Source organism: Pecten maximus, chromosome 8 (assembly GCF_902652985.1).
Source record: "Pecten maximus chromosome 8, xPecMax1.1, whole genome shotgun sequence".
Taxonomy (NCBI): domain Eukaryota; kingdom Metazoa; phylum Mollusca; class Bivalvia; order Pectinida; family Pectinidae; genus Pecten; species Pecten maximus.
Genome location: NC_047022.1, coordinates 9,869,774 through 9,896,255, shown reverse-complemented (window position 1 = coordinate 9,896,255; position 26,482 = coordinate 9,869,774). Strand labels below are relative to the sequence as shown.

The following is a 26,482-nucleotide window of genomic DNA, read 5'->3' as shown; positions in this document are numbered from 1 at the left end:
CATCTTCCAGTATTCTACAGAAAATTATTCTATAGTGAAATACAATGAACTCCATAGGAAAGCCACTTTCCTATTGGACAGGTGCACTCCAGTAAATAGCTCCTCATCTTTCTCTGGTTGACCAATGTATGTACTATATACATACAGAAAACTTCTAAGTCTGATAAGTAAATACAAACAAAAAACAAATATTATGACTAAGTTTCATAAGTAAATACAAACAAACATCAAATATTACGATTAAGTTTGATAAGTAAATAGAAACAAACATCAAATATTATGACTAAGTTTGATAAGTAAATACAAACAAACATCAAATATTATGACTAAGTTTGATAAGTAAATACAAACAAACATCAAATATTATGACTAAGTCTGATAAGTAAATACAAACAAACATCAAATATTACGACTAAGTTTGATAAGTAAATACAAACAAACATCAAATATTATGACTAAGTCTGATAAGTAAATACAAACAAACATCAAATATTATGACTAAGTTTGATAAGTAAATACAAACAAACATCAAATATTACGATTAAGTTTGATAAGTAAATACAAACAAACATCAAATATTCCTGCTACTTAGTCTGAAAAAAATATCTTTACGACTTTCTGGGTGAGAAAAGATCACTACCTCGTATCAAAGAAAGAGCTATGTCCATTTTTTATTTCTCTCAGCTTCATCTATCACCTTATTCCCTTGAATGCTTGACATCTGATTCTCTGCCTGAAACTGTCTTGTTAACACATTTCATAGCACAATTTGGCATATCATATCATTGTTACAGCTCCAGGCTTGTCTGCAGTTGGTTCCTCATATTAACCAATCAATTGATTCTGTTCAAGATTTGACTTATGCTATTAACCAATCCTGTCACAGTCTGATCTCCTGTTTGTGATTGGCTAATGACCAGTAATTACTCCCTGAACTCCCTCTACTACAGTAATAGCAAGGCCAGCCAATCAAGACAGCTGAAACATAATTAACAGCTGTGATTGGTCAGTTACTGTGTCATAACTGCATGTCATCATCCAGGTCATCAAAAAGTTCTGTATCCATGGTAACTGATTCTTCACTAAAATGGTAAAATAACTTTCATTTAAAATGTGAAAAGCACACTGTAAACTTTACAGTTCCAAAGATTAATGACTTTATCTTCATTGACAGAATATTTCACATCATCTGAATGTTTGACTTCAGCAGAAACTCCTTGAAAATTAGAAGGTCTCAAAAATTTTAGAAATGAATTTTTCACTAACAATAAACAATAGAATCCTCTCTACAAAATGTAAAAAATGTGACTCATTTTAAACATTTACAGGTCATATCTAATTCTTCTGGTACATAAAAAAAACTCTTGATGTATAGGTGTTAAGAACATAATTTAGGCATAAGCATATTATATTTAAACATACAAAATATGATTAAATATTGTCTCTTTGTTTTCATTTTTCACTTTTTAACCCATCTTACTAAGAGCAATGCAAATATAACTTGTGATAGCGCAAAACATACTAAACATGGTTGTTACACTTCAAAGGCAAAATCAACACTGGTTGAATATTGTTTTTTACAAATGCACGATGAAAATTGAACAAGGTTTAATTTATCTCCATGAGCAAGATATTGATGCATTTTGGAAATATTTGATTTTGAAAATGAACAGTTAATACAGTGGAACTTCGTTAACTCGAAGTCGACGGGATCACGAAAAAAACTTTAAGATATCCGAGTGTTCGAATTAAGCGAGTTGTCATTTTTGGTGAAAAGTTTGGTCAATATTTGTCAACATTATATAATCATTATAACTCCGCTCTGTCACTCATCAGTTCAGTGTGAAGACTGGTCAATACATGTAAATATATATGTAATGTTTCGTTCTGTCACTTGAAGTTTGGTGTAGTTTTGCCGATATAGTCACAATAAAGTTTCTTTCACTTAGTCACTTCAATAACGATCTGATGTTTAAGTCATGTTCGCAACAGGAATAACGATAAAATGGAATTTGACAGAATAACAATTTATTCATGTCAAATCAAATAACCGTTTAAGTTTAACACAGATTGTATGTAAAACGTAACAGAACCATTACCTTATATTGGACATATAAAATACTGTTTGATAGGCCTACTTACGTTTTATTGATAACCACGCCATTTCCATGTGTATTAGCACCGGAAGTTGGGCTGCGCATGTGCGTATAAAATGTTACTGTTACTGAGTTGGCATGTTATCCGATTTAATAGACAGCGCTGACCGTTACAGTCGTACTCTGAACACCTCGGCAGTAATTACGCTATTGTTTCAGCGTTTTAAAGATTTAATAGACACCGGTGACTGTTTCATTTTTACACCTGTAAAAACATCAGCCGAGTAGATCTACCAGTGTGTCAGAGATTAGTTCCGTTTGAGCGAGCGGGTAGGTGAGTTGTTGACTATCGTGTGTACTATAATCGGCGACCGTCTTAGTAAATTACCTGATGTAAGTAAAGCAGTACTTTTTATCACCAAGAGTTGTTGTTATAAGATTCCACCGACAATTTCTTTAATGAATTTATGAAACACTTATAATAGCATGTAGGTTTGTAGTGCCGATATATTCAGTATTACAAACGGAATTTCGCTGTTAAAAATGTCGGCGTTTACCACCGATCGTTGTTGGACACAAAAATTATACTTCGAGTTATTCGATCATTTCAAATAGGATTTTTATTGTTGGGACCAAATTTTCACTTCGTATTATCCGAGTTTTTCGAGTTTTCCGAGTTCGAGTTTTCCGAATTTTCTTTACTAAGATAAAGAGAGAATTCGGCCGGGACTGACGAGGTATTTCGAGTTAAGCGGGGTATTCGAGTTTTCCGAGTTCGAGTTAACTAAGTTTCACTGTATAATAGTCCCTCACCTTTGCTTGTTAAAGTGTTGTCCTGTAGGGTGGCTTGAGTTGGAATTGTTCCCACTCTCTTGATTTTTCCAACAAAATTTCGCTTGGTTCTGTTCTTCTAACTTTGGAGCTAAGTCTTTGGCAAAATCTCCCGGAGGTTTCCATAGTACTACTTCCATACTCCGACGATTCCTTAATAAAAATTTCAAGAATTAAGCATTGTCAAATTAGTCTAGCTCTGACACCTCGTTTGCATTAACAAAAAACATCTTCCTAGCAATATCTAAGACATGTGACACCAATTGATTATATACATTGTAATTGTATAATTACCTTAGAACCCAATACCCTTTGACCCTGCTGATATTCTCTTCCCGACAGCAGAACCATAAGTTTCATGACTTTGAAAGAGAAGGACCAGTACATGTTACTGGTAACTATGCAATGAGCTTATGACTATTATGTGATCACTTCAAGATTTTTTCAGTTTGAGCTGAATTCTACTTGTGGAAATGCACAAAAAGTTAGAAATATTAAAGTATAATGATTCATTTTAAAATTCACCAAAATTACAAATTTTCATTACCTTTAAAATTTTGGTAAATTAATTTTAAAGTGAATCATTATACTTCGCAGAATGATGTGAATCAATAATGATTCATTTAAAATTTAGTAGTGTAATGTCAAATTAAATCTAATTTGAAATAATCTTTGAGAAAGTGAAGTATAATAATTCATTTTAAAATCTATGAAAATTATGAAAATTTATAACCAGAAATACAGTGTATTTGAACCCAAGATATTTAGAAGATACATCTAAAGGCAGCACATATGTGGCCTCAGACCGACCCGTGGATATAGGATATCATATACATGTAACTGTCTAATTATACAACTGGGCATTTGGTATCTTATGTCATAGTATTCATGAAATGGTTATGTAAGTCATTACTTCACTGTTGTGTAATATACATAAGGGTTGTCTCGGCACAGGAGACAGTCGAACACAGAGTGAGTGTTTGGGAGTTCATCTCTCTAGAGCTGGAGGTTCTGTACAGATTCACAGAGAATGGCACACCTACCACCATGTACAGTTATATCCCTTTGTATATACATGTACTCTACACCTTGTTAATACATTTATCCAGCAACTGCCAGTGCATTGTCGGAATACACCCACCATATATATTTTTGCTGTATACGGAAATGATGAAAAACAGCTGTATTTTGAAATCTTAGCATGTGCGTCAATTCAACTGACCTACTTCCAAGTGAAACAATGTTTAAAAGGCAAATATATTTGGATCATTGTTGATACTGTTTCACTTCAAAATGATTATTTTTGATAAACAAATTCTCCAAGGCTCGCCACTTTTGTCTTTCTTTACCCTCATCAAAATACAGCTTATATTTTAAGACACTGACCATGTATTCTCTATGTATATAGTACTGTATGTTAATACATGTATATAATACGGTCTATAAATAAAGATGAACAAGACCTAAATATGTCTGTCCACAAATCTTCACTAAACAACTTATAGGGAATTATAATATGATAAGAAAAGTTAATGTACAGTGCACAATGACTTCAACGACAAAAAACAATAGCTAAAGGTCATCATGACCTTCAGGTCAGATGACCTAAAAAGTAGAAAAACAATTAATGAATATATATCAGACAAAATACATTTTTGTTGGAATGAATTCTAAATTAAACATTCTTTACTTACGAGATCTCTTCAAGGAGTTTTTGTGGTAACAGCGAGGTAGGTTTGAGAATGCCTTGTGAGAACCCATCTATAATCTCCAATTTTGGTCCTTTTGACATTTCCAGCTCAGATTCTTCATCAGAATCATCTAAGACAAGTCTAAAACAATTAAATAAATATCAATTAAACAAAGACATAACTTACCTTAATCAAGTTCTTGTGTATAGAACACCAAGCCCAAGGATCATGAATCAATCTTTAGTCTATTTTTTTTACTTAGCCAATCACAGATAACATAATTAAACATTATGTAATACACCATTGGCTAAACAGGGATTATTTTGGGTTACCAAATGGATGGGTCATTTTCAAGAAAAATGCATATCTGTAATATAATTTATGAGCCATTTATAGACATCCAAAGGATTTTTCTGAATCATGTGGGTCATTCAGATAAATGGTGCGCCAATGGCCATTTGGCCCCCTCCAAAATGATCCCTGCTAAACAAAAACTCATCAGGTCTACCACACCACAGCATAAGCTCACTTTCCATTCATACAGGTGAGATAACAATCAATATATTATAAGAATTGTATGAAGTTTATGACCACGTGTATCTTTTTATTGAGATTAAACTTATTTTAAAGGTGTAAAAGTAAAACGATTCAAACCAAATTTATTGATAGTAGCAAAAACCTTAATTTTCTGTTGAAATCATTGTAGACACATATTGGAAATTTTGCAGATGAGAAAACAACCAAAACAAAAATTGCTTCAATGGAAAGCTTTATCAATAACAAAGCCTTTGCCTGATTCTAAAAATTGATTGAAACAAAATAATTATTTACTTAAAAAACAGTACTATACCTTAATTTGTGTTCATCTGATGTCTAAGATTTAATTCAAACGATTGTGCAAATATGCACAACCATGTAACTGGAGAGGTCAACATACATGAAAGGTATTTGCTGTACATATTTCCAACAATCTAGTTTACACTACTTCCCAAATCGTCTCATAATTTAATGATGGTAATATGAATGTAGGGATTTAAATTAAACGAAAAATAATACCACAAACAAATATCACGATACACTAGTCAATGTTTCAGAGCCTTGTAAAACATTGTTTCTGTGCAGTAATACCCAAAGTCCTTCAGACAAAAATTGAGAGAAATTGAATGGTTCACCTTTCTTCAACGTCTTTGAAGTGTTGTAACCTATCAACTCCCTCAGAGGACATCGGGGTCACAGATGTTGTACAGGTCAAAGGGCATTGCATTGAAGGCAGTTGGTGACTAGAAGGGTACAATGACAACTCCTTCATACTCTGCATCATCATTCTCTCACTGATGAATACTTTTTTGTCAAAGCCTGGTAATCTGTGTGATAAAGGATATTTACTATATATATATATATCTCACAATTCTGCTCATTGAAATAGCTGACCACACCAGTTATAAATCACTCTGGATGATTGAATTACTTAAATATCTTAAAACTTACCAAGTTAATCTATGTTATGTTTCAATCTGCCATGTATAGCAGAGTGTAGTCATCTTGTATCAAATTCCCTTAATTTATATACCTGGTAAATGTATATTTTTGAATTCAGTGATCAAGATCATGAATGGCAAAAACATTTTGTGGATGAAACTAGACATCCTATTTTTGACCTGAATAATTTGATGAAACTTAGTCTTCGGCGAAAAAAAGCCAACTGATATTTAAACAACTGTAATTAAAGAGTTTTAATGAATGCTATTTTCATGACCTGCAACAAGCAGCATGTACACTACTTTAAATCAATGTTTCGGTGTTACCGTTTGGCCTTATTACGCATACAGTATTTGTACAATCCCTGAATGTACCCTCGATCGAGCAGGCACCTTGTAAAATCTAATACACTATGGCTTGTCTGGTACATCCTGGTAGTCATCAAATGACATACACATTCAACAACATAAAATTCTGAAAAGGAAATAGATTATCATATCTCTATTGGATAGCTATGATGCAAAGTCGATACTTACGAAGAGTAGTCTTCGGGAGCATGTCTTTTGAGTTTTCTGGATGACGCACTGTAAAAGGAAGCCATCATTGACCTGGACAAGAAACAATTTTTTTTTAGATGGGGACCGGTAAATTAGGAAAACCATCAATTAATTAAATATGGAAATCAATTTCCATTTAAAATCCATTATTTCTGATTCTTGAAAGTTTTTTTCTCTGAATTTCAGCAAATCACATGATCATGAAGAGACCTATGCATGGATATCAGGGGTATAAAATCCACTAGCCAGACATCCAGGGCTACCACATTTTCAGATTTCAGGGCTGGTGATTTGCCCGTTATGTTTCAGCATATAGAGAAACAATTCAATTCAATTCTGTTTATGGGGTGATCATGACCTACATTAAAACCTTAAAATTCTAAGCAATATACTTACCTAAATATAAATCTGAATAACTATTGTTTCAGCCATTGGAAGTTTATTCTTATAATATTATTTAATTTTCAAGTCATTTACATTAGCAACAAATCTTTTTCTGAACTATCCTTAATGACTGTTTCAACCCGTTTAAATAAAATATTTTTGCTAAATTTATTGTTTCTATCACATTTAGGAATATATTACAGAAATACAATTTGAAATTGGGCTACATATAGATATATACGGCTGTATAAAATTATCAGAAAAATATCAGTAGCGTGGTAAAACTCACTCTGAAGGCAGCTGAGGCCTAGGCTTGGGTGACGATTCTCGCACAGACATCAAAGAGCTTCCTGTGTCCCTTATAGTCCCTGTTTGGCTATCAACACTTTGTCCAGAAGGTGCCATGCTTTGTGTAAGGGATACAATCCCAGGCCTTACGACAAGGTCTCCAGTAAATGTTGTTATTCCATAGGGCAATTTCATGCCATCGCCCCAAGGCATTTGTGGTGGTACAGCATGCTGCCAAGCAGCTCCGAGCCCTGGGGCATGGCAATGTTTGACTCCTCGTGATTGGTAGGACTGGGATGGAATACCAGTGATGGGATTAGCCTGAGTTGGAACATTAAAAGTGAAAGCTCCAGGATAAGGATTAACCCCTACTGGCAATGTCTGTGTGGGTAGAGCCTGTGGGTGGGGCATTGCCCCAATGTGTGGGCCCTGGGGTTGGGCTATCATGCCTGTTGGTGGGATCTGTGGGTAGGACATATCTGGAGTTGAGTTTCCAGTGAGAAATTTTGAAGGAGTAGCACTGTTGAAAGAAGGGTTACCAAGACAGGGTTCCAGTCCCTGTGGATCCTGGGCATTGACTGATGACTGATTAGAGAAATACGGACTAATACCCGACTCTGAAGGAACCTGCAGTCTCGAGGCAGATGCAGGAATTGGGAGCCTTGTATGCTGGTTATAATACTGAAATGTCTCTGTTACTGGGTGTTGTGTTCCTGCAGTCATTTGGTCCACATCTTGCAGGTAATTATTGTTGGAAAATACACCAAAGTCTGGATTGGATACCATGGTTACTCCAGGTGGATTAACGTATACCATGCCTAAAATTAAATACGGAAAATATCCTTTATATATGTATACATATACAGTGAAAAAATTAATTGGTTATGTAATAACTATGGCAGTATATAGACACGCAGATTGTTTAATGTTCAAGGCAATCCCCCTTTTTTTTAAAGACACAAGTAAATTACAAACGATTCCATACAGACATAGAACATGGAATAGTTACATAATATATTACTCAGTAGATATACAACGAACAGTATCATTATTTTGTGTTAGTGATCCAAACTGACCATAATCACAGGACTCCATAATTCTGACAAGTCACTTACGCTTGTAAATATATGACAATTAACAGATCTGAATTTTGTAGTCTGCAAATATTGTCATTTAGTGACCAGTCAGAATTCTGATTATGGTCAATTTTAGCAGTCTTATTCCAGTAGAGGATATATCAATGTAGTTTAAATGAAAAAACATATATAAATTACCAATGCCTTGATAGTATTTACTATCTTACTGAGTAATAGCGATGGGGAATAAGGAAAACAAACTAAACCATATTTATTTTTTTGATGACAAACTCTTTACAGTTTATACAGTACTGTCCCAAAAAAATACTTTGGTAATGCCAAAATCCTGACATGTCCTCTCATTACAGAGGAGGAAAATCCTCTGAACTTGGACACATTAGTGTATAGGTAAGTGATTAAGTCCTTTTAAACAACAACCAGACAAAATAGTATTTTCTCATTTACATGCTGAGATATTTATATGATAAACGAAAAACTAAAATTCAAAAATATGTTGTCTGCTTTTACACAAATAGATAAACTGCACTATATATAGCTACTATTCAATGTTCATGCTCGATGCAGATGAAATCTTTTGTCAGAAAAACATTCTACAAATAGATTCCCTTACTGTACGTGATTTCACTGTGGCTGCCCTTAGGATTGTACTGGTTTATCAATTTGTGCAGAGACATATATACAGAGAGATTGGCAGCTCTCTATTTGCCCTTGTGTTTACATAGTGGCCCCTGACCTTCCCACAATCCTTTGCGGTCACTCGGTTCAGTCTTCACTAGACGCCATATTGGAGAAAACTTGAAAACCAGACACATAATTATCGATAATTTCTATTTGAAATCATCACCAAGATCCAATTATGTGCTTTAATTTTATTAATATCAAATTGCAGAAGTGTCATCAATATGAAATATATCTCAATTTGCTGTCCAAGTGTTTGTATTTTGAGTATGAAAGTCAAGCACAACGCAGGAAAGATCGGCGGGAATCTCCAATTTTCGAAAAGTCCCTATGGGGTTTTCGAGAATACGGATAAATGACAACAATGTGCATGATAATCAAGACCACATTCCATAAGTATGATAGTTTTTGGTTAATGTGGTAACTTTTGTTGTGGCCTAGATGAAACAATGTGCTTTTTGTGTGCGTTTAAAATTGACGATGTTTTGGTCGGACGTAATGGCTGCTTAATTACAAAACTTGGACATGTCGAATAGGACCCAATGGATTTTAGAAAATACGGATAATTGGCAACAATGTGCATGATCAATAAGACTATATCCCATAAGTATGATAGTTTTTGGTTAATGTGGTAACTTTTGTAGTGGCCTAGATAAAACAATGTGCTTTTTGTGTGCGTTTAAAATTGACGATGTTTTGGTCTGACGTAATGGCGGCTTAATTACAAACTTGGACATGTCGAATAGGACCCAATGGATTTTCGAAAATACGGATAAATGACAACAATATGCATGATCAATAAGACTATATCCCATAAGTATGATAGTTTTTGGTTAATGTGGTAACTTTTGTAGTGGCCTAAATAAAATGATGTGCTTTTTGTGTTCGTTTAAAATTGACGATGTTTTGGTCTGACGTAATGGCGGCTTAATTACAAACTTGGACATGTCGAATAGGACCCAATGGATTTTCGAAAATACGGATAAATGACAACAATATGCATGATCAATAAGACTATATCCCATAAGTATGATAGTTTTTGGTTAATGTGGTAACTTTTGTAGTGGCCTAAATAAAACGATGTGCTTTTTGTGTTCGTTTAAAATTGACGATGTTTTGGTCTGACGTAATGGCGGCTATTTACAAACTTGGACATGTCGAATAGGACCCAATGGATTTTAGAAAATACGGATAAATGGCAACAATGTGCATGATCAATAAGACTATATCCCATAAGTATGATAGTTTTTGGTTAATGTGGTAACTTTTGTAGTGGCCAAAATAAAACGATGTGCTTTCTGTGTGTATTTAAAATGACGATGTTTTGGTCTGACGTAATGGCGGATTAACCAGAACATGTCGAATAAGTTCCAATACTACGATACACACATGCGCATAGCCCGATTTACCTGCGCTCGCGTGTGTTTGATAGGAGACAGGACGCTCTCGATAAGGGATATGCTTGAGTGGTCACGAATAAAGGGAGCCACTATCTGTACGGGGAAATAGCGATGTTACTAATCTCTCTGTATATATGTCTCTGATTTGTGTAAAAAGTAAACAATATCTTTTTGAAATTTTTGTTTTCAAATGAAGCATATGTAAATCTCAGCATTTAAATGAGATAATGCCATTTTCAGATTATTGTTTAAAAGCACTACATAACTAGCTTACCCAATATTACCCAATGTGTTTGAGTTCAGAAGATTTTTCTTCTCTGTAATGAGAGGACGCGATAGAGTTCAAGCGCATCCTCGCAAATCTAAGGATATTCCAAACCTGCTGAAACAAAAACAACATTTGAACAAACATGAAAAGAAGGAGGAGTCCATGTAAAGATACATACAATATTAAACATTTTGAAATTCTACAGTCATGTTTATAAACATGAAAATGGCTTTTAACTCACGGACAACTCATGGCAAAACAACAACAGTGACTTTACCACGCACTAGGAAAGCTGGCCATTGTTCATCGGTCTCCTTACCTTAAAAAAACTCCATACAATCGTCAATTTCACATCATTATTCAAACGATATCTGTAACTGTGCTTATCTATAAAACACGAACATTTTAACGTTATTATCAGCACACAGAGTACTTTCGAGAACGTTTTTTACACGAAATGCTTCACAAAAATAATGTACGACCTGTTTACGGCTTCATGCGTCCTTTGTGATTGTCGTAAACGTTTTCACTGTCGCAAATACCAATACTTCTTCTTATAGTGTTTAGTTATTCTATAAAGCTTGGCATCAATGAGAAGACAGGTCAACTCTTCTTCAAACTGAAAAATAACTTACTACAGTATGTTCGTCTACATTTTTCGAGTTTCCTACGGAAGCCCATACGAATAGTATACCAGTAGGCCTTGTAACATGTGCGTTCGACAGTACGGCAGCCCCAAAAGGCAATTGGATAATCTGTTTCTAGATGTGATAGGCCTATGTCAGGCAAATATATTATAGATAGCGATATCTCTATTTTATATTAAATAGAGATATATATATGTATTCAGATTATTTATATTGGCGATATCTTTATTTAAAATATTCAGATATCTTTATTTTAGACAGACATCTCTATTTTAAATACTATAATATATCTCTAATTATTTAACAAACATATTAATTTTACATAATCGGCCTGTTATCCAATGTATTCGTTCGTATATATTAAATATTTTTTGCGTATGTCACAAGTGAAATATAAGTATACTTTTGTAATGTTTTGATGTATAATGTATATGTTAATTAACTAATTGTAAATTGATATTTATGTAATGTAATGTTTTGTTGTATAATGTATCTGTAAATTTACTAATTGTAAAATGATATTTATGTTCGGTATATCTACATAGCATGTTCCGAATAAGATTTACCTGTATTCGCTAGATCATATTCTATTGTATTGTTCACCATGTATAAGCTTGTCATTGAGTGGCCGATCACGTGCACGAGCTAGTCGTATTGAAATGTAGTCATGCGTAGCACACCTTTGATGTTAGTCAGGAGTACGGCTATATTGTTTAGGTTACATTACGGGTATATAAGGTCGGAGAGTTCGGTTCTTTGCTCTCTTCCGCTGGGGTCAGAACAGACAGAAGGTCTATAGGTGAGACATGATTGATATATAGGAATGCAGTGAGGAAAACGCACTTCGTCAGAGGTCCAGTATTGCCATAGTTAACAGTATCGGGGTTGGCGCGGACGCCGGGAAATTATTGGCGTAAGGGGTATCGCGGACGCCAGGGGTTTGGCGGAAGGTTGCCAGGGCGCCTAGGGTCGTACTGTTGGGCGTGGATGACGGCGAAGTGAGTTCCTCCTCATTAAGTTTCCCTAGCTTTGCTATGAGTTACTGCAGTATATGATTATTGACGCCAGCGTAACGCCCGTATTTTGCCAGAACGCCAGGTAGCGCCGGGCGCATAGACGCCTACAACTCACTCAGAGCCGTACTCCCAGTGTTAATGTAGTATGTTTGAAGTTTGTTCCATGTCATGTCCTGCTAATATATGTAATTAAATGTCTTATATCTGTACGATCCTTGTTGTTGATTTCGTTAACAAAAACATTGACTACAAGAATACGCCAACTTGGCAGGGAGACGCCTTGAGGAGTTTTAACAGCTGAGACAACACTTCCCGGCAAAAGGAGATAATCCTTTACATTTTTGGTGGCAGCGGTGGGATATTGTTGTTATTAGCTACAGTTGGCGTTAGCAAAGATGAATGCACTATCGGAGCTTTACAAGACGGTGGATAAGTTAGAGTCTGACCTTGAAAGCTTACAAGGCGCTGGTGAAGGGCGTAAGAAACTTACATCGACTCCAGCGGAGGAGGGAACGCATGCGTGTGTGAGAAAAGGCCCACGTTATGCGGATAAAATACATGGCACCCGCCCTAAGGAATATGCGTATGGCGGGATAGGGGCAACATCGGAAATGTTGCAAGATCGGCAATTTGACGGTCGGCCTGGGCGTAAACCTAAGAGTGATAAGGTATTGACAGCTTGCGATGGCCCAGAACAGTCTACGCCGTTGTTCAAAAGCAATGCATGGACGGATGAGTGTGGAAGCAATGACACTCCCGCATATAAAAGAGCATTCTGCATGACACCGTTTCAACCGCGAGTAACATTATACAATGACACAAAAAGCTGGCGTCGGGCAGACACTGAGAATGGGAAGTCAACAAGTACCGAAGTACCTAGACCGGCAACAGGGAGAGTAAAATCAGCTACATACGATGGTTCGACGTCGTGGATAGACTTTAAAACACACTTTGACATGTGCGCTGAGATAAACAAATGGTCGTATCAAGAGAAGGGAATGTATTTGGCAGTAAATTTACGCGGATTGGCGCAGGGCGTACTCGGGAACATGAAAACTACGGAAAGATCCGATTATTATTCATTGTGCGGAGCGTTACAACAGAGATTTTCTCCCGCAAACCAGACCGAGTTATACCGTACTCAGCTCAAGAGTCGTTGCGCAAAACCCGGCGAAAGTTTACCTGAGTTAGCACAAGGCATTTTGAGACTTACTCAGTTGGCGTATCGCGGCGCAACGCCAGACATTTGGCAAATATTGGCGAAAGATGCTTTCATAGACGCGTTACCGAGTTCCGAGTTACGAATACGTGTCCAACAGAGTAGACCGGCGGATTTAAATGATGCCGTCCAATCAGCCGTAGAATTAGAAGCTTTCGAGAAGGCAGAAAGGTGTCGATCAGATTATAAGCCGCACGCAAGGACGGCTGGGTTGAGTGAAGTGGTCAAAGAAGATACTAAACCCGATGATATAACAACGTTGAGAAACATGATCGAGGAATTGGCGAATGAAGTCAAATCTCTGAAGGAGCACCGAAGCAGACCCGGGAGCAATAGGGGTCGTAACTGTTATTTTTGTCGGGAGCCTGGACATTATAAACGTGATTGTCCTAAGAGACAAAGTTCGCGAGCCGAGAATAACGCAAGAAGAGCTAACATAGGTGCGGGGTATCATCAAATGGAATCAGGGATGTATGTCAATGCAGAAATTAATGGTTTGATGACCGATCTTCTTGTTGATACAGGTGCCACTGTAACACTGCTTTCGTATGATGTTTATAAAAATATTCCAGAAAGGGATAGGCCTGAGTTACAGGAATTTCCGCGAGAAATTCTGACGGCAAACGGCGAACCAATGACAATTTTCGGGAAGACGAAATTTCTAGTTGACATTGACAAGCATGCTATTACCCTGGAGGCTATCGTTGCAGATATTACAGCGGATGGTATTCTAGGCCTTGACTTCTTACGTCAGAGCGATTGTCACGTGGACTTGAAGCAAAACACATTGACTGTCGATGGGAAAGTGATTCCTTGCCGTCTAATTGGAAAATTTGGTTGCAGCAGGGTTAGTCTTACAGAAAACACTACCATACTGCCACGGCATGAGGTAATTGTGAGAGGCGAGCTGGACAGCAAAGGTCTTCAACAGACGTATGGGATAGTGGAACCTATAGAAGAAAAAAACAAGACTGGCCACGCAATTTTAGGGCGGACACTCACCAAAGGTACCAAGATCATACCAGTTCGACTACTGAATCCAACGGACGAAATCCAGGTACTCTATAAAGACACAACAGTAGGCAAATTTGAACCTATTTCACAAGTTATTCGGAAGGTAACAACGTGTAGACAGGTAAAGATCGTTCCAGAACACCTGCAGAAGCTATACCAAGGCACCATTGAAAATCTGGATGCAAAGCAGGCTGAAGGCGTAAAAGAACTCTTGTGTGAATACTCAGAATTATTTTCCAAAAACGATCAGGATCTTGGCCAAACAGACCTCGTTAAACACAGAATCGATACAGGAGGCGGGAAGCCGGTCAAACAGCCACCACGGCGTTTGCCTTTTCACTCTCAAAAGGAAGCGGATCGCCAGATTGATGAAATGTTGGAAAGGGGAATTGTAGAAAAAGCAAGTGGTCCGTGGGCCTCAGGAATAGTTCTTGTTAAAAAGAAAGACGGCAGTACGCGCTTTTGCGTTGACTATCGCGCTTTGAATGACTCAACTATTAAGGATGCGTATCCCTTGCCCAGAATTGACGATTCACTTGACAAACTTTGTGGTGCGCAGTGGTTTTCTACTCTGGATCTTTCGTCGGGATATTGGCAGATTGCCATGGATCCCGCCGATAAAGCCAAAACTGCTTTCGTTACAAGAAAAGGTCTTTTCCAATTCACAGTCTTGCCCTTCGGATTATGCAACGCACCGGCAACTTTTGAGCGCCTTATGGATGTTGTTATGTCTGGACTTCAATGGGAGGTGTGTCTCATATACCTGGACGACATAATTGTACATGGTAAGACATTCGCAGAATGTATGGGTAACATGAGAAAGGTTTTTGATCGCCTAGCTGAAGCTGGACTGAAGCTGAAACCACGGAAGTGCAAATTGTTTTCTCGAAAGGTGTCGTTCCTAGGACATGTTGTATCAAAGGATGGGATAGAGACAGATCCAGAAAAGACGGCAAAAGTTAACGGGTGGCCAGTACCAACAAATTCGTCGGAAGTTCGAAGTTTTGTAGGATTTTGCAGCTATTACCGGAAATTCATCGAGAACTTCTCGTGTTTAGCGGCACCACTACACAAACTAACGGGTAAGACTGAAAAGTTTGTCTGGACAAACGAATGCCAAAACACTTTCGATATTCTGAAAAGAAAGCTTACAGCAACACCTATATTAGCCCATCCTGATTTTGAGTTGCCGTTTATTCTTGATACGGACGCAAGTAACGCAAGTATAGGCGCAGTTTTGTCACAAATACAAAATAACCAGGAACGCGTTATCTGTTACGGAAGTAGAACGCTGACTAAGAGTGAAAAACGTTACTGCGTAACCCGCAAAGAGTTGCTCGCCATTGTTTACTTTGTGCAATACTATCGACACTATTTGACGGGCAAACGGTTTTTGGTAAGAACAGATCACAGCGCGCTGCGTTGGCTTATGAGAAAGAAGGAACCAGAGGGACAGACGGCAAGGTGGATCGAAACGTTGTCAACTTTTGAATTCGACATTCAGCACAGACCTGGTAAACAACATGGGAACGCAGATGGGCTTAGCCGAATTCCATGCCCTCAGTGCGGCAAGAAGACAAGGAAAGGTGGCTCAGGGGCAAAGCATGTACGTGCTGCAACTAATGATCAAGGGAAAGACATTTCGAAAATGTCTCTACAGGACGACCAAGAAAAGGACAGGGCAATTTTATCACTCAAGTCTTGGATAGAAAATCGAAAACGGCCAGACTGGAAAGATATGGGCGCAGCAGGAAGCGAATTGAAATCCTACTGGGCGCAGTTCGACAGATTCCATATAAGAAATGGGGTTGTATGTCGGTCATGGAATGACACCAGCAAACAGACACTGTCTTGGCAGGTTGTAGTGCCTCGGCATTTAAGAGTAACTGTTTTGAAGCAAATACATGACGAGCGAAATGGGGGTCATCTGGGGATACGCAGAAGCTTGAAGAGAGTGCGACAAAAATACTACTGGCCGGGACTTCAAAAGGACGTACGACAGTGGATAATAAGTTGCGAAAAATGCGCAAGAGGCAAGCATTCTAATCAGACAAGGAGGGCACCAATGCAAGTGGCACAAAGCGGCATGCCGATGGAGCGTATCGCAATAGATATCACAGGTCCTTTACCGAGAACGGAAGATGGAAATCAGTACGTTTTAGTAATAGGCGATTACTTCACGAAGTGGACCGAGGCCTTTCCAATGCCAAATCAGGAAACAATAACCATTGCTAACATATTAGTGGAGGAAGTCATTTCCAGATTTGGAACACCTACGTACATTCATTCCGATCAGGGACGACAGTTTGAAAGCGCATTATTTAAGCAGATGTGCGACCTGTTAGGTATCCAGAAAACCCGGACGACAGCATACCACCCACAAAGCGACGGAATGATAGAGCGATTCAACAGGACACTGAAAGAAATGTTGAAGCTTTTTGTGAACGAAAACCAAACCGATTGGGATATACAGTTGCCATATTTAATGATGGCGTATAGGTCATCGGTACACGATTCGACGAACTTCACACCAAACTATCTCATGTTAGGCCGTGAAATCTCAATGCCACTGGACGTGATGATGGGGAGACTACCGGAAGAGAATCGTATGGATGTTGGGCAGTGGGTTACCTTCATTCAGCAGTCATTGCAACAGGCATATACCTACGTCCGCGAGTTTACTAAAGCTTCCGCGTTGCGACAGAAACGGTATTATGATCAAAGGGCTGCATACAGAAAGCTTAAACCGAAAGATCATGTCTGGGTATATTTCCCAACGGTTAAATCCGGAACCAGTCCAAAATTGACGTCGTTTTGGCGGGGTCCTTTCATCGTGACAAAGTTTGTATCTGACGTAACTTATGAAGTTCGTCCAGTCAACGGCGGTCGAAAACAGGTGGTACATGTTGATCGATTAAAACCGTGTCGGGAAAGAAACAGCGATTTAGATGCAGTGGCAGAATCTGCGGAATGTGGCGATGAATTAGACGCAGAACCCCAAGAACAGCCATCACAGGATGAGTTCGAAGTTCCTTTTGCTAGTACAGATGTTATTGAACCTTTAGACAATACAGGGAGTACTGCTCTGGGTAATACGCGACCACGACGCGCGCGAACACTTCCAAAGAAATTCCAAGATTATTATATGTACAATGTCTTCCAGAAATACTAAAAGGATCCTCCTGTTTTGCTTATGTTTTCAGATAAGAATGGGAGGAAACAGACCAGCGAGACTAGAGTGCTTTGCTTGTAAGCGGACTTTTTGGGAGATGAGATGCCTCCAGATGCACATCATCCATTGCTCTGTGGCAAAGGAAAGCCAAGGGGAGGAGTATGAGCCAAGAGACCAGGGTTGATCCAATACGAATGGCAGGAACGCGAAGGATAGTAGTCGAGGAAGAAGTCGATCACCAACTCGCAGATTTTCTTGTGACCAGTGCGACAGGACCTGTGGTCGCAAAGCTGACCTGGACAGGCACCGTAAGCGCTTCCATAGTGACCCGACCAAGCGTAAGCAGACATGACCACAGATTTCCAGAAAACCAGAAGCATCACCGACTAGGACTCCAAAGCATAAGTCAGCAACCCCAGCAGAAGGCGGAGAGAAACAGCCAGCTTTGGCAGCAGTAAAGGAAACAGGAGCTGCTAGGGGAAGAATGCCTTTGTTAACAAGCGCTGAATTTGGACCAGACGCGGACGTGTCCCTCACGATGGCAACGCGCCAATTCCAGGTGGAGATTGTTGTGTCACCAGTTGCCAGCAGTTCACCGAAGGGAACTGCTCCGGCGAGTACCCCGGTGAAAGCATTGGTATTTGAAGACAACTCTGAAGACAGCTGGAATCCCAAAAGAACAGGAGGACAAGGGGGCTACTGTCAACACGACCATTCCGGAACCGGTACAACGAAGCTGTGGAGTGCAGTGTAACGTCAGAGTAAAGCATCACCGCCGGGAAGAGTCGACAGTCAGGACAAAGGTTGTTGACGGGGAAACTGTCCAAAGGTCCAGCATTCATGTGGTGACGTGGGACGAATTGGAGGAGATTGTTTGAGGCCAGTGGATGAGACTAGGATGCAATTTTTGTGTTAGTAAACGTGCTCAAATCTAGAGAAATTATTTTTTTCTGTATTATGTAAAAAAAGGTAATTTAAATGTGGTAGCGAGGTTGTAAGTATGGTGTTAAAAAAGTGAGGCAGTGTAAGAAAGTATGAATGGTCAGTAAGTGTGTGATAAAGTGAAAAGTTTGTTTTCGACATGTAAACTGTATGGTAGAGATATTGGATTGTTATTTGCTATTGTATTGTAAGGATTGCAAGATTTTGTGAGAATTTTATTGATGTATATTTTGTAAGGCAAATGTAGCGTTGGCCGAGACGTCCAACCCAGAGGAGTGGGTAATGTAATGTTTTGTTGTATAATGCATCTGTAAATTAACTAATTGTAAAATGATATTTATGTTCGGTATATCTACATAATATGTTCCGTATATGATTTACCTGTATTAGCTAGATCATACTCTATTGTATTGTTCACCATGTATAAGATTGTCACTGAGTGACCGATCACATGCACGAGCTAGTCGTATTGAAATGTAGTCATGCGTAGAACACTTTTGATGTTAGTCAGGAGTACGGCTATATTGTTTAGGTTACATTACGGGTATATAAGGTGTTCGGTTCTTGGCTCTCTTCGACTGGGGTCAGAACAGACAGAAGGTCTATATGGTGAGACATGATTGATATATAGGAATGCAGTGAGGAAAACGCACTTCGTCAGAGGTCAGGAATTGCCACAGCTTACAGTATTGGGGTTGGCGCGGACGCCGGGAAATTATTGGCGTAAGGGGTATCGCGGACGTCAGGGGTTTGGCGGAAGGTTGCCAGGGCGCCTAGGGTCGTACTGTTGGGCATGGATGATAGCAAAGTGAGTTCCTCCTTAGTGAGTTTCCCTAGTTTTGCTAGGAGTTATTACAGTATATCATTATTGACGCCAGCGTAACGCCCATATTTTGCCAGAACGCCAGGTAGCGCCGGGCGCATAGACGCCTACAACTCACTCAGAGCCGTACTCCCAGTGTTAATGTAGTATGTTTGAAGTTTGTTCCATGTCATGTCCTGCTAATATATGTAATTAAATGTCTTATATCTGTACGATCCTTGTTGTTGATTTCGTTAACAAAAACATTGACTACAAGAATACGCCAACTTGGCAGGGAGACGCCTTGAGGAGTTTTAATAGCTGAGACAACACTTCCCGGCAAAAGGAGATAATCCTTTACACTTTAATGTTTTTCATTGGCTGTGCAATTCAGAAATCGATTGTGACGTCATAATATGGACAATGGCGTGACGTCATGAATTGTGATTAATGACTCGACAAAATGGCTTTCTCCGTTTGATTAAGACTTAATATTTTGACTTTAAATCCTGTCAGAATGTAAGGTTTAAGAGTCATGTGATAAAACGTAACTTTTGTTTAATTTATTTCATTTTTGTGTCGAATTTCATCACAGACTTAGACAGGCAGGAACACTATTATATATCTAATTAAGTCCATGATTTCATTTATGAGCTTTTATGAAAATAGTCTCAAAGTTTTAATTTTTGCTAGACAAGTCACGCAAAAAAAAAAACTTCTAATGAAAGGTATTGCTTTGCCCAATGGACTATGGTTATGGTTATGGTTATGGTTATTGAACACATATTCGGACATTATGTAAACGTGTTCCAAGCGTGCAAAATAAGGTAAAGTCAACACAAATTATCATTCTAAATGCCGTTCAAGGCTCGTCATTTCAAGAAAGCAGGACAACGCAACTATTCGGACATCGTTAAATGACGGACTTAAATTGTCCAAACACTTAACTGTATATCCACACAGAAGGTTAATCGGCAAAATGAAGTCGTATGGATTTTCAGAAGATTTAGTACTCTGGACAGAAGATTTTTTGTCTAAAAGACGACAGCAAGTTTCTGTTAATGGCCATACCTCGAATTGGAACCAAGTCACCAGTGGTATACCACAAGGCAGTGTACTAGGACCGTCTTTGTTTGTTCTGTACATTAATGACCTACCAGAAGCCATCGATGCCACCGCCCTATTGTTTGCCGACGATACAAAATTGTAGAAAGACACCAGGGTACAGGGAGATCTTCAGCGGGACCTGGACAATTTACAAAATTGGTCGGATACAAGGCTGCTAAAATTCCACCCTTACAAATGCAAAACTATGTATTTGGGAAAGAAGTCTAATAGTCCAAAAATTTCATTTATATCAGGATGTAGATGGTATGAGAACAACAATTACGTTATCAGAAGAAATAGATGAGAAAGACCTCGGAATAATTGTCGATAACAAATTAAACTTTAGAAATCATTTACAAGCAGCCGTAAACAAAGCGAATCGAATACTTGGAGCCATCAGAAGAGCATACACCTACTTGGATAATAAATCGTTCTGCTTACTGTATAAAGCTTTAGTTCGACCCCATTTAGAGTATGGAGCATGCATATGGAAACCATATAAACAACAGGACATTGATCTGCTTGAAAGCGTTCAACGGCGAGCTACGAAACTTCTACCAGGAATGAAGGATTTTTCGTACGAAGAACGACTGCGTCGCCTTAACTCCCGTCGTTACTATATAGACAAAATAGGGGCGATCGACATGATTGAAGTTTTTAAAATTTTGAGAGGAGGCTATGAGACAACAGCATCACACGGACTTCTGCCAATTAAGAAAGAGAGAAGGACACGGGGACATTCACTCAGCCTTGATAAAACACGAAGAAGGTTGGACAAGAGAAAGTATTCGTTCACTCAAAGAACTGTAGACAGTTGGAACTCTTTACCAGAAAATGTAATTGAAGCACCAAATTTAGTCAGTTTCGAAAACCGTTTAGACAAATTTTGGAGTAACGTCACAACATAAACACTCTTATATATATATGTATATATATATATTAGGTATTGTAATTATCACGCCTGCGTTCAGAATAAACTAAGTTATATCATAATACGGTACGCATTCATCCCCTCATTGCATTTCTCTGCATACACATACAAAATAACTTGGTTACGCGCATGGTATTATCACCAAAATGATTCAAACTGATATCATTTTGTTATCTGTGCTAAAACACATTAGTTCGTTCATTTATTTTACCAGCAGTTTTATATTATAAACACCAGCATTTAAACTATGCCGTTTATCTTTTTAAAAGATATTTCTTCTTGTTCCTCCACATTTTGATTTTGAAAATGTATATTTTTATATGTAACAAAAATGCCATAAATCTGTTTCCATTCCGAGTCTTAGAAGTTTTATTTTTCCACGTCTTCATCAACACTTGTGCCCTGCGTACGTATCATATGCATGTTGCAATTTTCTTAAAAGCGCAGACATAATAAATAAATAAATCAATCAATCAATAAATCAATAAAAAAAAAAAAAAAAAATGATAACATGATAACAGCATCCTTATAAATTCCATACAATTTCTCCGTGTTACTATTAATTTATTCACTTTAAATTCCAATGTTAAAATGAGAAGTTCAAACTTTTGGAGGGTGGTAATATTGTAAAGTATGTAACTTTTGGGGGTTGATAATAGTGTAAAGTATGTAACTTTGGAGGGTGATAAGAGTGTAAAGTATGTAACTTTGGAGGGTGATAATGGTGTAAAGTATGTAACTTTTGGGGGTTGATAATAGTGTAAAGTATGTAACTTTTGGGGGTTGATAATAGTATCATAGAGAACTTTCCGATATTTTGTCTTTGTTCCTTTATTCTATTCAATCTGTGTTTACCTGTACCTATATCTGTTTCAATGCATTGTATGGAACATAATTAATCTTGTCCCCAAGCTTATGTTTAATTCTTTGTGATGACCAACAATTAGGAATGACACTCGAACTCTCCACTGATCAATGTTTTGTTATCTAAATACCTTCCCGAGGCGATTACACCATCTATTGTTATCTCAGTAAAAGTTCACTTGCATGTCCAGTTTTATTTACCTGTGATAACGCCTCTTCGTGTCAGTCATCTTAATTATATACTCGTATACGTGTCAATTTAGACAATGGTCAGTTCCATTTTATATGTTTACACCGGAGACCCGGGCGGCAGTTGGATTCCCAACCAGCAAATGGACAACACGTACACTACGGATTACCAAGTGTGATCAGAACTTATATTGGACTTGCTTAATTTACACAGTTGGATCGCCAGCTATATACATTGTATCTATTGGAATACCAATACATGTGGACTAATTATCCTGTTATAATTTGTGAAACGGTTGATATTGTGATTTGAAACTATTTGAAACAAATAATATAAGAAATCATTACAAACTGAATCAAACTCTTTGTTTTGTGTCCTGCCATGCGTCCAATCATACAACAGTCCGAATCTAAACAGATACAGCAAAAAGCAGTATGAAAATAGTGTAAAGTATGTAACTTTTGGGGGTTGATAATAGTGTAAAGTATGTAACTTTGGAGGGTGATAATGGTGTAAAGTATGTAACTTTTGGGGGTTGATAATAGTGTAAAGTATGTAACTTTGGGGGTTGATAATAGTGTAAAGTATGTAACTTTGGGGGTTGATAATAGTGTAAAGTATGTAACTTTGGGGGGTTGGTAATGGTGTAATACCTCGACCTTAATTGACTAACAGCAGTGACGGCTTACAACTTATATCTATGTTAATTTAGTATGATGATTTCAATTTCCCTCTGCTTAATTTTCCATTTCTAGGTAGTAACATCCCTGCTTCCTTCCCTACAGTGTTAACATGTCCCAGATGAATCAATATTCAAGGACTTGTGCTCATTGTCACGATTTCTGCGACTGATATTGATTACTGATGAAAAAAAAATAACAACACAATGTTTCCAGAGATACATGTTCCGGTTAATGAAGACATCATGGTCTTTATTGGAAAAATATCTATTTCCTTATTCGATATTAAAATTATCAAGGTCCTATATTCCAACCAATTTATTGAGTTCTATGTGTAATGAAATGGCAACCAATGCTGGAAATTATTTGGATTTTTTTCTTGAATTTTCCCATATTTTGGATTTAGCCGTTGGCCATAATAACTAACATTGTTCAAGTTACAAAATAATGTACATTTGGAATTAGTTTCAATTTCACATACACAAAATGCATGTATCTACAGTTTAAGTATAAGATGTATTTATTTAGTTTTGAGATCTTCTAAAAGTTTCTGAAACTCTACAGTAAGTTTTTTACAGGGACTGCCGTTTTTGTACCTGTCCTTTCGTTTAACCATCGGTACCACAAGTCTAGAGAAGTATGTATACATTTTTAGCTCACCTGGTCCGAAGGACCAAGGTGAGCTTATGCCATACCGTGGCGTCCGTCGTCCGTCCGTCCGTCTGTCGTCCGTCCGTCAACAATTGACTTATTTGACTTCTTCTTCATAACCGCTGATCGGAATTTGAACAAATTTGGTCAGAAGCATCCCTATGGGTAGGGGACTCAAAATTGTACAAATGATGGGGCTGACCCCCTGGGGGCCTCTGGGGCGGGGCCAAAAGGGGTCATTTTGGCGCTATTGATATAAACGACTTCTTCTCTGAAACCAAGCAATGGCTATCACTCATATTTGCTTGGTAGCATCACTATGGGGTGAGGATTCAAAATTGTACAAATGATGGGGCTGACCCCCCAGGGGCCTGAGGGGTGGGGCCAAATGTGGTCAATCTGGCTATATTGATATAAACAACTTCTTCTCTGAAACCAAGAAATGGCTACCGCTCATATTTGCCTGGTAGCATCATTATGGGGTGGGGATTCAAAATTGTACAAATGATGGGGCTGACCCCCCAGGGGCCTGAGGGGTGGGGCCGAATGTGGTCAATTTGGCTATATTGATATAAACAACTTCTTCTCTGAAACCGAGCAATGCCTGTCGCTCATATTTGCCTGGTAGCATCACTATGGGGTGGGGATTCAAAATTGTACAAATGATGGGACTGACCCCCCCAGGGGCTTGAGGGGCGGGGCCAAATGTGGTCAATCGGGCTATATTCATATTATTGACTTCTTCTCTGGAACCAAACAATGGATATCTCTCATATTTTACTGGTAGCATCACCTTGGGGTAGGAATTTGATATTGTACAAATGACGGGGCCGACCCCCTGGAGGCTGAGGGGCGGGGCCAAAAGGGGTCAGTTTTGCAGAATTGATATAAACGACTTCTGCTCTGAAACTAAGCAATGGATATCGCTCATATTTGCCTGGTAGCATCCCTATGGGGTGGAGATTCAAAATTGTACAAATGGTGGGGCTGACCCCTAAGGGGCCTGAGGGGCAGGGCCAAAAGGGGTCAATTTGGCTAAATTGATTTAAACAACTTATTCTCTGAAACTTAGCAATGGTTTGACTGGTAGCATCCTATTGGGGTAGGGATTCAAAATTGTATAAAGAAAGGAGCTGACCCCCCAGGGGGCAGAGGGCAGGGTCAAAACGGGTCAATTAGTCTAAACAAGATCTCTGAAACTAAGCAATGGATATCACTCACATTTGTGTGGTAGCATCCCTATGGGGTCGCGCCAAAAGTCAAATTTCATTTCATGGATTAATGCACTTTTTGGCATTTTTAGTATTAAAATAAAACCAATGTACATGTACCCATATAAAATGCTTATGAGATATATTGACATAGCAATACCAGTGACAAATATACTTAAGCATCATTCTTGTTTCATATCTCATGAAACCAGGTGAGTGATACAGGCCCTCTGGGCCTCTTGTTTTTGACACAATGGTTCTCTGGATTCTGCCAATACCTGGTAACACGAGTAGCAGCAATTTGATCATAACGTTTACCTGGTACTGGTTAAAATTATAACCCTTTAAATATTTGCTGGGAATCAACACAATCATGCTTCCAAGATTAGCCAAGAGGTCTGGCATCCCCCCTTGAGTCCTGACATGGTAAAGATTGATGTCTCCAGGTTTTGTATTTCATAAAATCTCTCTACCAAAGCATCTTGGTTGATCTGAAAGATGTCCTCCACAAGGAATGTATATCCAATATAATAATTGATTGTTTATTCAGTATGAACTCTCCTTGGTCAAGTGAACATTAAATATTATTCTTCTTCATCGTTGGCCAATTCATCAAAAATGACGATTACATTAGCAATCTGTTGGTGAAAGGAAGATGAAGAGGGTTATATACAGTGATTTTTTTAAATAGTATTGTTTGTTTGTTTACTGGGCTATCATCCTGTGAACATTTACAGGCAGAATTTCCTTGTAGTAGCTGCTGGCTACTTCACTGACGACCATATGAAAGCCCCATGCATGCTATCCATCCAGAGAAATCAAGATAAATCATCTAGTGTCTAGCCAAAGAACATAACCACACAGCACAAGGCGGTCCATGATCTCAGCTTAATGTGAAACACTTTCCACTCAGGGTAGAGATCACATCATACATCATGAACCTTCCCATGGGGATTACTGGTCTAGGCCAGGTTTTTCAAACGTGATTATCTTAATTACTTGATTATAAAAAATCTTCTTCCCCCTTCACTTAAAACTCTGTGTTAATGTAAACTTATAATAGGCAGGTAGGAAGAGAGTGATGAGTTAGTTTCATGACAAATGATTTCATTAAGATTTTAAAATTGTTGTTAAAACTGTCAAATCACCTTTTGAACAACTGGAGCTGATGTTCTACAGTTTGAGCCGATTCATTTTTTAATGCACCATATGACCTCTGCAAATTAACATATATCCGATCCTACCAATTGAAAGTTAGCCTAGTTCA

At 38.2% G+C, this 26,482-nt stretch overlaps 1 protein-coding gene across 1 annotated transcript; it reads right to left on the bottom strand.

The window, feature by feature from the left end:
* Positions 1-396: 396 nt before the first annotated feature.
* On the bottom strand, positions 397-10,800 carry LOC117332443. Its single transcript, XM_033891346.1, has 7 exons — positions 10,776-10,800; positions 7,328-8,144; positions 6,634-6,705; positions 5,791-5,982; positions 4,622-4,759; positions 2,910-3,080; positions 397-1,082 (listed from the first exon to the last, which is right to left on the bottom strand). The coding sequence occupies exons 2-7, from the start codon at positions 8,140-8,142 to the stop codon at positions 1,019-1,021; spliced, it is 1,452 nt and encodes a 483-aa protein (XP_033747237.1). The 5' UTR covers positions 8,143-8,144; positions 10,776-10,800; the 3' UTR covers positions 397-1,018.
* Between the last annotated feature and the right edge of the window lie 15,682 nt (positions 10,801-26,482).

Excerpts from the sequence above, each read along its gene's own strand:
- LOC117332443 (XM_033891346.1), bottom strand. The coding sequence starts at position 8,142 with ATGGTATACGTTAATCCACCTGGAGTAACCATGGTATCCAATCCAGAC. Across the intron at positions 6,706-7,327 it reads AGGCCTCAGCTGCCTTCAGA|GTCAATGATGGCTTCCTTTT; the intron begins GTGAGTTTTACC and ends TTTCTTGTCCAG. Across the intron at positions 3,081-4,621 it reads AAACTCCTTGAAGAGATCTC|GAATCGTCGGAGTATGGAAG; the intron begins GTAAGTAAAGAA and ends ATTTTTATTAAG.